This window comes from Mytilus trossulus, chromosome 9, assembly GCF_036588685.1.
Source record: "Mytilus trossulus isolate FHL-02 chromosome 9, PNRI_Mtr1.1.1.hap1, whole genome shotgun sequence".
NCBI classification, from domain to species: domain Eukaryota; kingdom Metazoa; phylum Mollusca; class Bivalvia; order Mytilida; family Mytilidae; genus Mytilus; species Mytilus trossulus.
The window spans coordinates 44461186-44477182 of record NC_086381.1 but is presented as its reverse complement, the minus strand read 5'-3'; the positions used below and the strand labels follow the sequence as shown (position 1 = coordinate 44477182).

Below are 15997 nucleotides of genomic sequence, written 5' to 3'. Positions count from 1 at the left end.
AGTTTATCTAGAAAAGCCCATCGGATGCACAAAATTCATTGTTTTCCTTGTTACCTGTTTTTTTCTCTTTGCTTTGATTAGCAGACTTTTTGCGTCTATTCTGTCATTATACCATTATTGTGAAAAATAGCCATATATTTTCAAGAAAATTTTAGATTTAATGAAGGTTTTGTCTACATGAACAAATTAGATATAAGTATATATTGTTTTACTTGTTTATTTCTACAAAGGTCAAAATGTCAACAGGCACTTACCATCCGGTGATGACACAACCATTTCGTGTACAAAGTAAAACTTCCATCCGGCCACAAATAGAGCATGTCCGACAGAAGTTTCTTGAATGCTATGTCTGTAATGAGGATTTTAATGAGACTGACCATATACCTAGAACTTTACCTTGTCTACATTGTGTTTGTGAAGTTTGCATGGAATCTCTGAAAACACGCGATTCTGTAGTGTGTCCAGAATGCAATGAATCGCATCCGGTTCCAAACGGAGATGTTAAAAATTTTGAAAAAGATGGTTGCAGGGGATATCTTGTTAATTATTTACAGGTACAAGCGAACGAAACTGCAATAACATGCGATGAATGCTCAAATAAACGACGCGGGACACATCGATGTAAAGAGTGTTCACAATTTCTTTGCAATGACTGTACCGATGCCCACATGAAGACAAAAGTCACTAAGAGACATGAAATAACAAACGTTAACGATCTCAAGGACTGCACGATAGAAGAACTACAAGCCATCCAACGTTGTTCAGTCAAAGGTCATGAAGATCAACAGTTCCAATATTACTGTGTTTCGAACACTTGTGATAAACCGGTCTGTGCTCTTTGTGCTGTCCAGTTCCATTCAGAAAGTAAAGGACACAAGCTACGGACTCTGATGGATGTATATCTGGAAACAAAAAGAACTGTAGATACTTTGGTGTCAGAGGTGAAACACAAACAACTGACGGCTGAGGACACGTTGAATATTGTGGATGGAATAATCGCCAACCTTGACGAAGTTCAAGAAAAAATAGTGGAAGATGTTGAAGTGGCTTTCGGACAATGTCAAAAGAAATTAGAAGAACGAAAAGAAGAAGTAAAAAACGAGCTGTTGAATGCAGTAAGCGTAAAGAAAAAACGTCTTCAAGATCAGTTAAGCTCTCTCAATTTCCACAAAGGAAACCTGGATGACTCTAACGAATTCGCAACATGTGTGTCAACATATGCTACCCCTTCAGAGTTTATGAACTTCAAAGATAAAGTAATTGATAGGTTGAAAGACATGAACACTCGCCATTTTGACGTCAATCCACATGATAATGCTGATGTTCAGGTAAAGGAATTTTCATATAGTCTATGGTGTCAAATTTACATGTAGGTATATTCCAAATAAATAATTGCTGGCGGCAGTCATTTATTTTTTTAGTTATTTTTTTTTATTATTTTATTATGCAGGCATTTTCAGTTAAAATATGATTGATTTTTTTTAAATTTTTGTATGTTCTCTCACAAAAACAAAATTGATATACTAGTATTCGTTCTCATTTCTTCAGAAAATGAATTTTAAACATGTTCAACTTTTATGTTTTACTTCATACCCATGCAAGATTATGCAATTCAAGAGTGAACAATGAATATATTTGGGATGTTTCAATCAATTAAAAAGCAACAAAAAATCCCACACAAAAAAGCCAAGCTACCTTAGGAAACATATATACAGTCATTGCCTATCCAGTATGTATCTTTCTGCAAAAGACAAAACACACATTAAGATAGAAAAGAAGGCACTAAAGGATGATGAGGATTGTATGCATCAGCAATTGTCGGTTTTTGACAAATACGTTATATTATAAGACATCTTTTATATCAAACTTCTATGGTATCTTTCGACTCTCTTTTTTCTTTAAAGTAATTAAAATTTTGATTTCAATTACAGTTTCACCTGGACAACATGGGAGAAGATTTCAAGCATTTTGCAAACAATGTTGGAAAGATATGGTCTTCATCACTTTATATACCAAAAACGAATGTGACAATGAGTGACATCCCAGCTGACGTAGAGGACGTTCCTATTACCATCTTTCTATACAATATTGACGGTGATCCACAAGTAGAAGGTAAGTGTTGACAATGAGGGACATCCCAGCTGACGTAGATGACGTTCCTATTACCATCTTTCTATACAACATTGACGGTGATCCACAAGTAGAAGGTAAATGTTGACAATGAGTGACATCCCAGCTGACGTAGAGGACGTTCCTATTACCATCTTTCTATACAATATTGACGGTCATCCTCAAGTAGAAGGTAATTGATCACTATGTCATTCAATCTAGAATCAATGTTAATCAGTATAAATTCTATGTGTCGTTCTAGAAGACAATTAGCTGTCCACTTTCTTAAGAATGATGCATTATTTTTTCTTTTTTCTTTTTTTCATTTTGCATAATATAACGTTACAACATGTTATTTGATGTGCTTGTTTCATTCAGTCCCAGCTGTGGTCTAGAAAGTTTTAGCTCGGTTCTCAGTCAAAATAGTTTGTCGAAGTATGGTAATATGGTTTCCTGTCTGCTGCAAATTCCAATCTTGGAAAGTGTTAACAAAGAGTGAAAAACCACTTTAGATGATTGACCTGGTAGATCTGGTAGAAAGCAATGTTATATATTTTGTAATATCACATTAAAACATGCACTTTCTGTTAAGAAGGTAAAACTTGCTACTTGCCATGATATTCTTTATCCTGGGTAGGGAACCCTTTTTAAAATGGCTAGATCCGCCTCTGTCGACCAAGTACAAGGGTTATAGATTTTGTAATATCAAATTTAAACATGCTCTCTCTGTTATGAAGGTGAATTCAATACTAGTACTTGCCACTTGACAATTAAAATCAATCCTTACAACCACTTGTGACTTTTAATAAACATTCTTATACTTTATTTAAAGAAGCTTAGGATTTGCCAAAATTGACTTTCCATTCTGCTATATATTTTGTTGTTCTTATATGAGAAACATTTGTTAAATGATTTTTTAAAGTTTGTATTACTCTCATGAGAATTGTTTCTAATGTTTATATATCTGTCTTTTTTTTAAAATCAAGGTGGTGTTGACATTCGAGTTGAAATTGAAGATCCAAATGGTAAGATTCACCGACCTACAGTGGAAGATTTCACTGCAAAGCAAGGATGTTATAAGGTCTACTTCATGTCTGCAAAACATGGGAAACACAAGGCAACAGTTTTAATCAACGGAGATAGCATCAATCCTGATGGGTACAGATTCAATGTCATCTCTCACGGTGCTGGTAGACAATCTGTTACTTACAGTAAGTCATTTACTCATGTTGTCAGTGCATAAATAACTTCAGCCAACAATTTGAATAGACCATTTTTAGTTGGAAGATAAATTAGATTTCTTTACTTTTTATATTATTAAACGTAAAGACAGTTCGCAAAAATTTCTTTCAACGTATTAAAAGAACTTCTACGATTGAACTGTTTTACTAATTCAACGTTGTTAATATATATTAAAAAAAGATGTGGTATGATTGCCAATGAGACCACTATCCACAAAAGACCAAAATGACACAAACATTACCAATTATAGGTCACCGTACGGCCTTCAACAATGAGCAAAGCCCATACCGCATATAGTCAGCTATAAAAGGCGCGATAAGACAATGTAAAACAATTCAAGCGAGAAAACTAACGGCCTTATTTATGTAAAAAAATGAACGAAAAACAAATATGTAACACATAAATAAACGACAACCACTGAATTACAGGCTCCTGACTTGGGACAGGCACATACATAAATAATATGGCGGGGTTAAACATGCTAGCGGGATCCCAACCCTCCCCCTAACCTGGGACAGTGGTATAACAGTACAACATAAGAACGAACTATAAAAATCAGTTGAAAAAGGCTTAACTCATCAGATAGACAAAAAATGAAAGTGGACGTGGACGGGTACTTATAACCTATTAGCGCATTACTTTCCTATATCTTTTCAATAATATTCTCATGCAATGTAACACCGTAATATGTTTAACATCTTGATTGTTGGTTATTTTAGGGTCTGCAAGAATCCCAGATACGCCTCAACCTAGAAATTTGGTGTCACCAACTAACTCGGGTAGGTTTTATTTTACTTTGACGCTGTAAGGTAATCGTATGATACATGGAAGACGGCACAAAGTTAATACATCAAAGTGGGTGGTGATTGTCTTTTGTATAACCCTCTGAATCGTCACAAAATTAATAAACCAACGTTACATTTGATTTTCAATCCTGTCACTTGATCGAACGTGAGTGTTTGAGTTGTCTGGCGTACTAAATTATAATCCTGGTACCTTTAATTAATAACTATTTTAAACTCAAAAAAGATTACTGGAAAAAAGACCTTCAACGGTAGAAACTACACAAAACACAATCAATAACTAAAACAAAATCTAAAGGAACTCTTATTTCTTTAAAACTAGACAATAATTCTTGTGGTTTGGTGAGTTAAGCAGTTCCAGATTACCTATGAGTACCCGTTGTACCGTTGTGTTGTTGATGTTGATACGAAATCTGGTAATAAGTCGCATTCGGTTTGGTCACAATAACAATCGATGAAAAGGGATGAGAGTGTGGCTGCGGTATTCGGAACATAACCGTGGTAATTCCATAAACCAAATCATGGTATATCATTAAGATCACATAAGTTATGCTGGCGTCACACAAAGGCATATAAACCGACGTGGGCCAGGCGTAATTAATAGTTATCAAAAATACGTTAGGTGCACGCAAGAGGAATGCACAGTAATCGTTGAACGCGCGTTGCGTCAGACTGAAGTGCGTCGAACTGCAAAAGTATACGCTTGGTGAACGTTATAACTGCAGGAAATTTTTAAACAGCATAAAAGTGTTCATCTACGTTAAGCAAACGCAAGACATACACCAACAGACGTTACTTAGACGCCAGATAAACACTAATATACGCTTCTCGAACGTCTTTTAAAAAGCTCGTTGTGCACTCGATACAGATATGATTGACAAGTTGAATGCATCCAAAATAACAAGCGTATTTGACAGCGGACATGGTTTTATACCACGTTGGTGCTATAAGCTGATGTGTGACGTCGATATAAAGACTCATTTGTGACGCTCAAATCAAAATATTTATAAAAGCCAAAAACGTACAAGAGCATTCAGGAACCAAAATTCCAAAACGTTGTGTCAAATATGGCTAAGGTAATATATGCCAGGGATTAGAAAATTCTTAGTATTTGAAAACATTTATACTTTTGTAAACAGGAAATTTAATAAAAAAAAAAAGTAACATATAATTGATATTCAGATCAACACCGAAGTGCTGACTACTGGGTTGGTGATCCCCTCGGGACGAAACTTCCACCAGCAGTGGCATCGACCCAGTGGTGTAAATATTTATCAAAAGTACCAGGCTTATAATGTAATGCGCCAGACGCGCGTTTCGCCTACATAAAACTCATCAGTGACACTCTGAATAAAATAGATAAAAACCCAAACAAGTACAAAGTTAAAAAAAATTGAGGACCCAAAATACCAAAAAGTTGTGCTAAATATTGCTAAGTTAATCTATGCCTGGGAAATACAGAAAATATTAGTATTTTAAAAAAAAATATACTTTTGATAACAGGAAATTTATATAAAAAAAATACCATATAATTGATATTCATGTCAACATCGAAGTGCTGACTTCTGGGTTGGTGATACCCCCAGGGACGAAACGTCCAGGATGCACTTTCTTATAAGCAACACATATCTCAAAGAAATCATGATATTATGATAGGAAACGACAAATTATATCAAGTTTGACATAAGCCTTCCAATTGTTATTTTACCGTGCGTTTTTCTATGTAGTGATGTTATGCTATTGTTTAAGAAAAAGGAAGAAGGTTTTGATCCATTAAAACGTTTAATCCCGCTGCAAATGTTTGCACCTGTCCTAAGTCAGGAATCTGATGTACAGTAGTTGTCGTTTGTTTATGTAATTTATACGTGTTTCTCGTTTCTCGTTTTTTTTATATAGATTGGACCGTTGGTTTTCCTGTTTGAATGGTTTTACACTGAACATTTTGGGGCCCTTTATAGCTTGTTGTTCGGTGTGAGCCAAGGCTTCGTGTTGAAGGCCGTACATTGACCTATAACGGTTTACTTTTTTTAAATTGTTATTTGGATGGAGAGTTGTCTTATTGGCACTTAAACCACATCTTCCTATATCTAAATATAATTTACTTCATTTACAAATTATGTTGAACTGTAAGTATATACAAAGAAATAAAATGCTCACAATGGAAAATTTGTCTCTTCATGTTAATGTATAGCAACCGACCCTCGATGTCAGTTTCTAGATATAATTAAACATATGAAGAAGATTTGTTTGTATCTTCGGTGTCCTTTATTTCATTTCAACTCAGATCTTGAGTTAATTTTCCAGGAAAATTCCGACCTTATGATTGTTCGGTTTTCCCTTTTTTAAATGTCGTGGGAGGCTTTGTTGCAATAATATCCATCTACCTACTTGCCTTATCAACAGTTTATAACAAATCTAAAAGTGTTAATTTTCTTTTACTTAGTACAGAAAGTAATGTACATATAAAAACAATATTATTTGGAACAGTATATGTGCATGATAAACAACAAAAACATTTGTCATTTAGGCAGATACACTTAAAATGAGTGTTCAAAACACGTAATCTGAATGTTCTGAACGTTTCGACAAACTCATAGCCGTAACCCATTTGAAAAAAAGTGTTTACATTTTTTCACGTTTTGTTTTATTGTTTGGCATAATCACCGAATCTACATCGTAATTGAATGTGTTGCTTTCAGTTTATTGATTAATGCTTCCGATATTAAGTAAAGAATATTTTTTGGGCGATGCTACAGTTGTCAATAATAAAGCGACCATCAAGAAACTTGTACATTATATTATTTTTTTTTTTTAAATTACAGATGTTACCATTGTGGGTCGTATCACTCCTAGAGATATCATGCATGGAGATGTCAATTGTAAGTATTGAATTGAGCCCGCGGGACCTTTTATCTGAAGAAAACTACACCGACAATACTTTTTTTTAACTTGATCGCAACTGAAATTTCCCGGCGCTTACCATCTTTGTCTTTAAAAAGGAATTTTAAAATGATGGCATATAACTAACTACAAATGGAAGTGTTGATGTTTCAGAATGCGCAGAGGTTTCTGTTCCCTTAGACAAAAAGCAGTGACAATAAATAGTAAACTCTATATTTTAAGAAATGCCTGATAAAATTAGCTGAAAGGGGAAGAGTAAAAATAGACAACGATACTTCTTCGGTTTTTTTTTTATATACGCGTCATTGGCAATAATAGTCGCATTGAATATGTTTCACGTTTATTATAATGAAAACGCTTTAAAGTATGGAATTTCAATATTCAAATACAAAAGCTAGTGAATCTTATATATTTTTTTCATTTTTGAAGGTGTCGACATTTCTTTTGATTCGTCTGTTGCACATAATTCCATGGACATATCTGGCGATGAAAAGGTGATGAAAGTCAAGACAATGAAACAGCGACAAGGAATTAGCTTCCGGGAACCTGAAGCAGGACATTTCAGAAATTATAAAGGAACGATAGCAACCAAATCTTTCAACAAGCCTGGCCTGTTTTACTGGGAAGTTGTAGTCCAATACAAAATTTTGCGCTTGATCCGACAGACAATGCTTTTCGAAATGGGCCTTGCAAGAATTGATTGTGTTGATAAACGCTACACTGTGGATGCATTTCCTTACGCATGGGCAGTAAGTGCACGTGGGTGTCATATCTGCGGAAAGGTATGCCTGCAGACGTGGCATAATGGCCAACTAATGACGCATAATCCTTTGTCAAATCGAACACCAACGCCTGCCACTATGGTAGTTAGGCTTCATTATGGGTTTCTTCTTGATTCAATCAAACGTCATTGGATAATCGTCGACCTGAAAACAAAAAAAGTCATCTTCCATTTTAAAAACTTGGTTATTTCTGAGATGTCTGATCCCCTGTTTCCTGTTTTCGCCCTATACAGCCCAGAACAGGTTCAAGCTTCCATGGAACTCTTGTCTGGAATGAATATTACAGGAATCCCCGAGGAAGCTTTAGACGCTATAGTAATAACGTAGTTTATTCTTTGGAGTGTTGTAGCTTAGAACTGACAATCTTGTTTATGAAATGTTTTACAAAGAAATCCATTGAACAAATTGTAAAAATTGCGACCGAAAGATTGTATTTCCATTTTTTCATATATGTTATATTAGTTTTCATATCAAGTAGACTAAATGTATTTGTAAAAACCTTTTCTTATTAAAAACATCATAACAAATCATTACTTTGTATAACCACAATACGAAACCATCAATAATATATTTAATCCAGTTAGATAAATGAATGGATACAATATGCGGGTATACGTCAATGAGACTATCTTACTTACAACACAGTCACAAAAACTATGAAAATAGTATATACATGGCTATTTTCCAAACTAAGACATTTTCTAAATTGAGCTTGGCCAATAATAGCAGGTATAAATATATACTAATAGTTCCATTGAAAAATCTGGTATATATAAAAAAGAAGATGTGGTATGATTGCCAATGAGACAACTATCCACAAAAGACAAAAATGACACAATCATTAACAACTATAGGTCACCGGCCTTCAACAATGAGCAAAGCCCATACCGCATAATCAGCTATAAAAGGCCCCGATAAGTATGTAAAACTATTTAAACGAGAAAACTAACGGCCTTATTTATGTAAACAAAAATGAACGAAAAACAAATATTTAACACATAAACAAACGACAACCACTGAATTACAGGCTCCTGACTTGGGACAGGCACATACAAAAATAATGTGGCGGGGTTGACATGTTAGCGGGATCCCAACCCTCCCCTAACCTGGGACAGTGGTATAACAGTACAACATAAGAACGAACTATAAACAATCAGTTGAAAAAGGCTTAACTCATCAGATAGACAAAAAAACAAGTGGAGTTTGCTTTTCATGTCATACTATCAGGGCCAAGAATTTATTAAAAAGTTTTTATTTTGTTTTTTTAGAATATATTATGATGTGTAATTATATGTATGTTCCAGACCGTATGAGTATTTGAACCGTACGCGTACGGTCTGTACCGTATGTGTACTTTTTCAAAATACTCATACGGTCGGACCATGCGCGTACGGTACGACTAATATTAAAAAGTGTGTCAAGTTTATTAGATACAAATGCATATATCAGATCAACATAACTTAACTATAAAATTAATATGAAAAAAGTGCAATTACAATTGAAACAAAAACTTTATATTTTAACTTTGTTTTACTTCACGCTAATTAAATAGTGTTAATCTCTTGTATCAAGCATGTCGATCAGTAATACATTAACTGTATTATGAACACTGAAATTGAAGATATCGGAAGTAAACATTATGTGGGAGATCAATTATTATCAATTGTTTTAGAATATTTAGCAACTTTACCAACAAATGCAAATGCAAAAAAAGGACCATGCATGAATTGCATACAAAAAATGTGAAAAATATTACGCTACTTGAATTGTGTCATCTTGGGCGAGAGTACCAAAGTAGGATTCAGATATACAATTAAACAAATACCTAATTTCAAGTGTTCGTTTGTTCATTTTATCTATTTAATTGTAATGAATTATCAATAACAGTTTGTAAAACTAAAAATAAAGATTGTTTTAATTTAACCCATATGATCAAATAACATGTATGGTCAGCTCGTACTGGACCGTACGCGTATACACTTACGGTCCGACCGTCCGAGTATACGTATACGGTCCGGACCGAACGCCTATGGTCCAAATACTCATATGGTCTGGAACATGTATGTATTCAGTTATTTAACCCAAGATACAAATTCCCAATATGTTTGTGCCGAGCGTAGAGGTTTTATGGCACTCTGTGTTTTTTTTACAAATAATCTTGTTTTTAATGAAATAAAATAATGAAAACTGATAGATTTGTTTTTTAATTTGGCATATTATCGATGTGCTATTTACACTTTACTAGTGTGTTTCTTCTGCTGTATTGTCACATCTCTTTCCAGAGAGTTTTCACAAACATATTAAACACCTTGCCTCGTTCACAAATAAGTTAAATATATCATCTGCATAATTTTTAAGGGCTTCCATAAATCTTTAAAAGTTTACATTTTATGGTCTTCTTGTGTGAATTTATCTTGATAACATAATGCCCTCTTGAACTTATAGGGTCGTTATCGTTGAGCAATGTTTCCGTTTTCCAAACTAATTAAAACTTGTACTTAAATATGTGGATACACAAGTCTTTTCAAGGAAATTTTTCATTAGCGGTATAAAACACTCTTGAAATATATTCTGAAAAATTCGAACATTTTTTCTTAAAAATTTAAACCTTTTTTTTTAAATACATGATACACACACACATAGCATAAAGAAATCTTCTTATTTAGTTAAATGATATATCGAAAGGCGCATCAGGGACGTCCGGTGATGCGACACGGATTCTATAATTTATACTTCACGTTAGGACAAAAATGGCAACTAACAATTACTCCAGGTACAATATGTCCCATTCACCGATGACAAATGCACTTTATGGTGGTCTGGAAGAGGAATCCCCAATTCTGTATTCTTTTCTTTTTTAATCCATTTTCGTCTAATTTTTATATTAAAACACCCCTTTTTCCCTCTTCTTTATCTTTTTCCTTAATTTCTGTATTTGAATTACCGTTAATTCTGCACTTTTTGCCCATTAATCTCTTTTTTCTGTAGTAAACCCCATGCATCCAGACCCTCCTTTATGTATATCTGATAAGTCTGATACTTAAGTAGAGTATAACGTATGTCTCTTGTCCGGTGGTCTGTATTAATACTACATATTTGCAACTAAATATATTGATACATACTTTTTCTGTAATGAATAGGATAAATATGCAAAATATTCCTAATGGAACTAGAAACAGGTTTTATAATCAGTGACACAATATTCAATGGACAATAGGGGCTATCATGTTGTCAAAATTTCGTTTTGGACAATTCAAGATTGAGACCAACTGTGCTCTTGAAAAAGAAATTTATTCCAGTACTTTTTAAAATTATAGCTTTTTTCAAACACAGTAAACATGGTAAAGATCTGTCTTTACATTATGTTTTCTCTCTATAAAAAATCATTAGTATAAAATTAACTGACAACGCCGAGGCAACAAATAAATGAGAACCAAAGACAAACAACTGTTCACAAAACGCAACATAGATAACAGATGACTAAGCAACACGAACCTCGCCAACATCATGGGGTGATCCTGAGGGGTGATCTCATGTACTCCGGAAGGTATACAGATCCTGCTCCGCGTGTGGCTTAAAAATCATCAAGGAAGTTAAATAAAAACGTTATTGGTCATATTGTGTTGATTATTTTAGATGTGCTGCTGATTTTATATATATCGTTAGATCTTTCAAAATGGTGTCATCGGCCTAGAATACACCATTGAGCTCATTAAGTTCGCTGCGTGCTAGAAAACACCAATAAATTATTGAGTTGTGTCGCTTTGAACAAATATGCATTCTTTTGCCAAAAGAAATTAAAAAAAAAACGAAGATCAATGCATTGATTCGGTTAAACAAGTAAGACCAATTACTCGGTTTTTTTTCTCTAAAAAAAAATAACGCAGATCACAAAATGTTGTTTTTGTTCGTGCTCATTTAAAAAAAATGGATTAATTCATTGATAGAATAGCATAAAATTTACCCGATTTTATAAAACGTTGTTTGTTTGACTTATTTATAGGGTATTGAACATCAATTACTTGACAAGTTCAAAAGTCCGAAGTTTGGATGATTGCGCAAAGAATGTTTAACACAGAAATCGACTGTTTGTGCCATCGGCAATATACCTACACAAAAAAAAAATATGTACTTAAATAAAGAAAAAAAGGTACTAAGTTACGTACTGTAATAACTTTAATGACCACAAGATCTGAATGGTAACGAATAACTCAAACAGTATGTAATCTCTCAATAGATTTTTAGTGGCAACTTGAAATTGTTGTCTTACGTCCAGTGTCAAATATTTCACAAAATTTGAAGCCATTTGGAATTTAAACCCGAAACCTGAGACTGATTTAATTTATCATTTATATTATGTTGACAGTAAATGCGGATAGAATTCTTAATATAATTGAAGGCATAAAACTTTGATCAGTGCTCGGAGCACAAAAATCATGCTCGAAACATGAAATCCAGCGATTTGATTGGATGATTTTCGAGTCTGAGTACAAAAATCATGCTCGAAAGTGTTATGACCGTGAGGACATTTGCTCTCTTTCATTCTTAATGTATATGTATAATAAAACAATTTTATTTGATAGATGTAAATATACCGGAAGCCCCTGATAATACTATTTGATCGATGGAGGATAATTATGTAACATGTATTCATTAACATTCATCATCACGCATGAACAATTCCGTTATCTTAGATAATTATGATTAATATTTTCCCGCAATGTATAATATGTAGTTCAATCTCTGGTAGAAGTGCAATTAATTAGTGAATAGCAAGTTTGCATCATAAAAAATAAACCATCGCAAAATCGTGAAATAGAGCGATATGCTTTAGCATGCGAAAGGTTCCATGATTTCTAGCTATATGTCGTAAACGTGTTTTAAAATATAAATAAAGTTCGCAATACCTAGTTGATAGAATTAATTTCGGATTCCCTTACTGGTATCCTTTGTCAATACAAGAGATATATGTGTTTAACAACATAATTTTTTCTTTAAATTACGAGCATCAAAACTACATTGTAACATATAACACATGATTGGACAAGGTAGCATATAATTGAAACAAGTATAACGGTTGGACCAAGCAGTTAACATATAACTAAATTAAATGTAACAATTGGAACAGTTAACATATAGATATAAGAAGATGTGGTATGAGTGCTAAAAATTCAACTCTCCATCCAACTCACAATTTGTACGAGAAAAATTATTATAGGTCAACTGGTGTAGCAATTTGTCCCGAGTTAACATATAACTGAAGCAAGTGTAACAAATGGACAAGTTAACATATAACTGGAGAAGGTTACAATTTGACTATAGTTAACATATATATAAATGAAGCAAGCGTAGCAATTTGACTATAGTTAACATATATATAACTGAAGCAAGCGTAGCAATTTGACTATAGTTAACATATATATAACTGAAGCAAGCGTAGCAATTTGACTATAGTTAACATATATATAACTGAAGCAAGCGTAGCAATTTGACTATAGTTAACATATATATTATATAACTGAAGCAAGTGTAGCAATTTGACTATAGTTAACATATATATAACTGAAGCAAGCGTAGCAATTTGACTATAGTTAACATATATATATATATATAACTGAAGCAAGCGTAGCAATTTGACTATAGTTAACGAAGTAATAGTAAAATGGGAAATTTCCAAAACAACTCACACCTTATTGTTATTTGATGTGTATAGTGGTTTTTAAAGTTTTGAAAAAAATTGGAGATTATAAACAAAAATAAATGTTGTGCAGGAATACATCAGATATGCAAAGGAATATGTCCGGTAAGACCTTTTTTGGGCCCCAAAATATGGCAGTTTTACAAAATTGTTAAATGTCAACTTTTAGTTATTTATTGGACAGTTGAATGCTTCTGCTACATAAATATGGGCTGTTTTTGACAATACAATGCACATATATCGGGTTGTAGCACCATTAAGTCATGCTAAATTACTGAAATCTTCAAAATTCTATCATTTTATAGTTAAATTTTAGACGGTTTCCGTGCCAGTAAATCGAAAGTGGCCGCATTCGTGTTCATCCTTAATATTGAAATATAAGTTGTATTTTATAATAATACATAACATATATAAAGGTTGTGGATGAACACGGATGCGGCCACTTTCATTTTTGACAAAAAAACATCTGAAAAGTGACGTTTTTTTGCATATTTGAGAGATTTTTCATATATGAGCTTGAATCGGATCGTTTTAATGACTAAATTAGTTAAAAAATTTTCACAAAAACTAATTGAATCAAGTGAAATAGACACTTGAGTGTTTAAAAAGTGGTCAAAATCTTTCGTCAGATGAAACTGAAATTTGAGGCCAAAATGAGTCCTTACCGGAACTACTCCTTTAAACATATTGTATTTGCAAAAGTAGCAAAAGGGATTGGACACAAGTTAAATAACAACATTAGTGACGTCCTCTCACAATATAAATATAAACACAAAATACATTAGATAATGACGAAAAAACATAATAGGAATGCATGTAATACACACTACAAACGAAAAAAAAACCAATAAAAACAAATATAATATTATAAAGAATAATACTAAAAAAACTGGAATGGAGTGAAGAGTTGGAAAGTAGAAATTTAGAATGTTAACTGATTGTTTTAAATCTTTGTGTTATTCTGATGTAAGATTGTACAGACTCAAAAGTAGCTACCAAATAAGCATAATATACATTGTGCTTTTTTTAATATAGATTAGACCGTTGGTTTTCCCGTTTGAATGGTTTTACACTAGTAATTTTGAGGCCCTTTATAACTTGTTGTTCGTTGTGAGCCAAGGCTCCGTGTTGAAGGCCGTACATTGACCTATAATGGTTTACTTTTTTTTTTTAAATTATTATTTGGCTGGACAGTTGTCTCATTGGCACTCACACTTCATCTTTTGTCATTATTGTCACCTGGCTATTCTTATAGAGTCTACTATAAGGAAAATTAATATATCCCTATAGTGTGTCAGTATATCATGTTAAAAAACGATATTTTATCATCATGCCTCCCCAACGGAATAAGCTGCATAGAATGACGGCACATGACATGACTGGCAACAAATAGTATATGTCAACCCCTTGTTCACGTATTTAATTTAATAAATGATTATGAATAGCTTTGGGGATCATCGGTTATTATCAATACCATTTAAGTTTGTTATGGTCCGTCGTCGTTCGTTAACTTTTACAATAATCTTCTCCTCTGAAACTACTGGGCTAAATTGAACCAAATTTGGTCACAATCATCACGACGGTATTACCAGATTACAGTTTTAAAAAAATGGTCATATATGACCCCGCGGCCCGCTTCCAACCAACATGGATGACGATGGATAGTAGCTAGGGGTAAAATGAAGCTTTTGGTTTAATTCTCTTCAATCAAAGCATTTAGATCAAATCCGAAAAGCTGCAAAAATATTCTTTAAATTTAGATTTTTCTGCCCTGAAATTTTCAGACGAATCCGACAATCCGTTTTTGGGTTGCTGCCCCTGACTGTTTAATCGAAATTTTCAAAGTTTTCGGTTATTATCTTTGACGATCTTTGACATCATTTCAAGTATCTAATAATATCTAATAATGTCAATAATCTATGGCATTTAATTATATTAATCATGATTTAACTTTTAAGGCTTATATTTTACAAGATTTACAAAGCATCCGCAGTCACTGAGTCAGGTGAGGGACACAGGCTCTTGAGGGCCTCTAGTTTTTAGAAATTAATATAATTCTGAGGGTGTGTATTGTATATTGGTATGTTCATATGATAATTTGTATATATATGAAGTATTTTCCTTCTGAAACAGAAAACTGCACAGGCTTTTGGCGCAAAATGCAAATTCCTTTAATAGTCATTGTGTCTGATTGGATGTTATTTTGGCCAACTTTCTACACATGTTTCTATGACGTCATGGTTGAGAACCTGATGGGAAATTCTTTAACTAATTTCGTAGCCACATTTTCGTATTCAATATCATTTATTATTTTGTTATTATAGATTAGTTTAAAATACTTTTAATGAAATTTTTGTACCTAAAAATAATAAAAGCTTAAGTTTCAATTATAATACATGTAATAAATTGTAAACAAAAATGAAAACCAAAACTATATATTTTATCGGAATCTAAATGTTAAT

The 15997-nt window shown here is 33.2% G+C and overlaps 1 protein-coding gene across 1 annotated transcript; it reads left to right on the top strand.

Moving 5' to 3' along the window:
- The first annotated feature begins 227 nt into the window (after nt 1-227).
- Nucleotides 228-8364, top strand: LOC134682972 (E3 ubiquitin-protein ligase TRIM71-like). The gene is made up of 6 exons (XM_063541937.1): nt 228-1328; nt 1932-2112; nt 3096-3320; nt 4071-4130; nt 6977-7033; nt 7485-8364. Exons 1-6 carry the CDS (start codon nt 237-239, stop codon nt 8162-8164), a joined length of 2295 nt encoding a protein of 764 aa, XP_063398007.1. The 5' UTR covers nt 228-236; the 3' UTR covers nt 8165-8364.
- The last annotated feature ends 7633 nt before the right edge of the window (nt 8365-15997 follow it).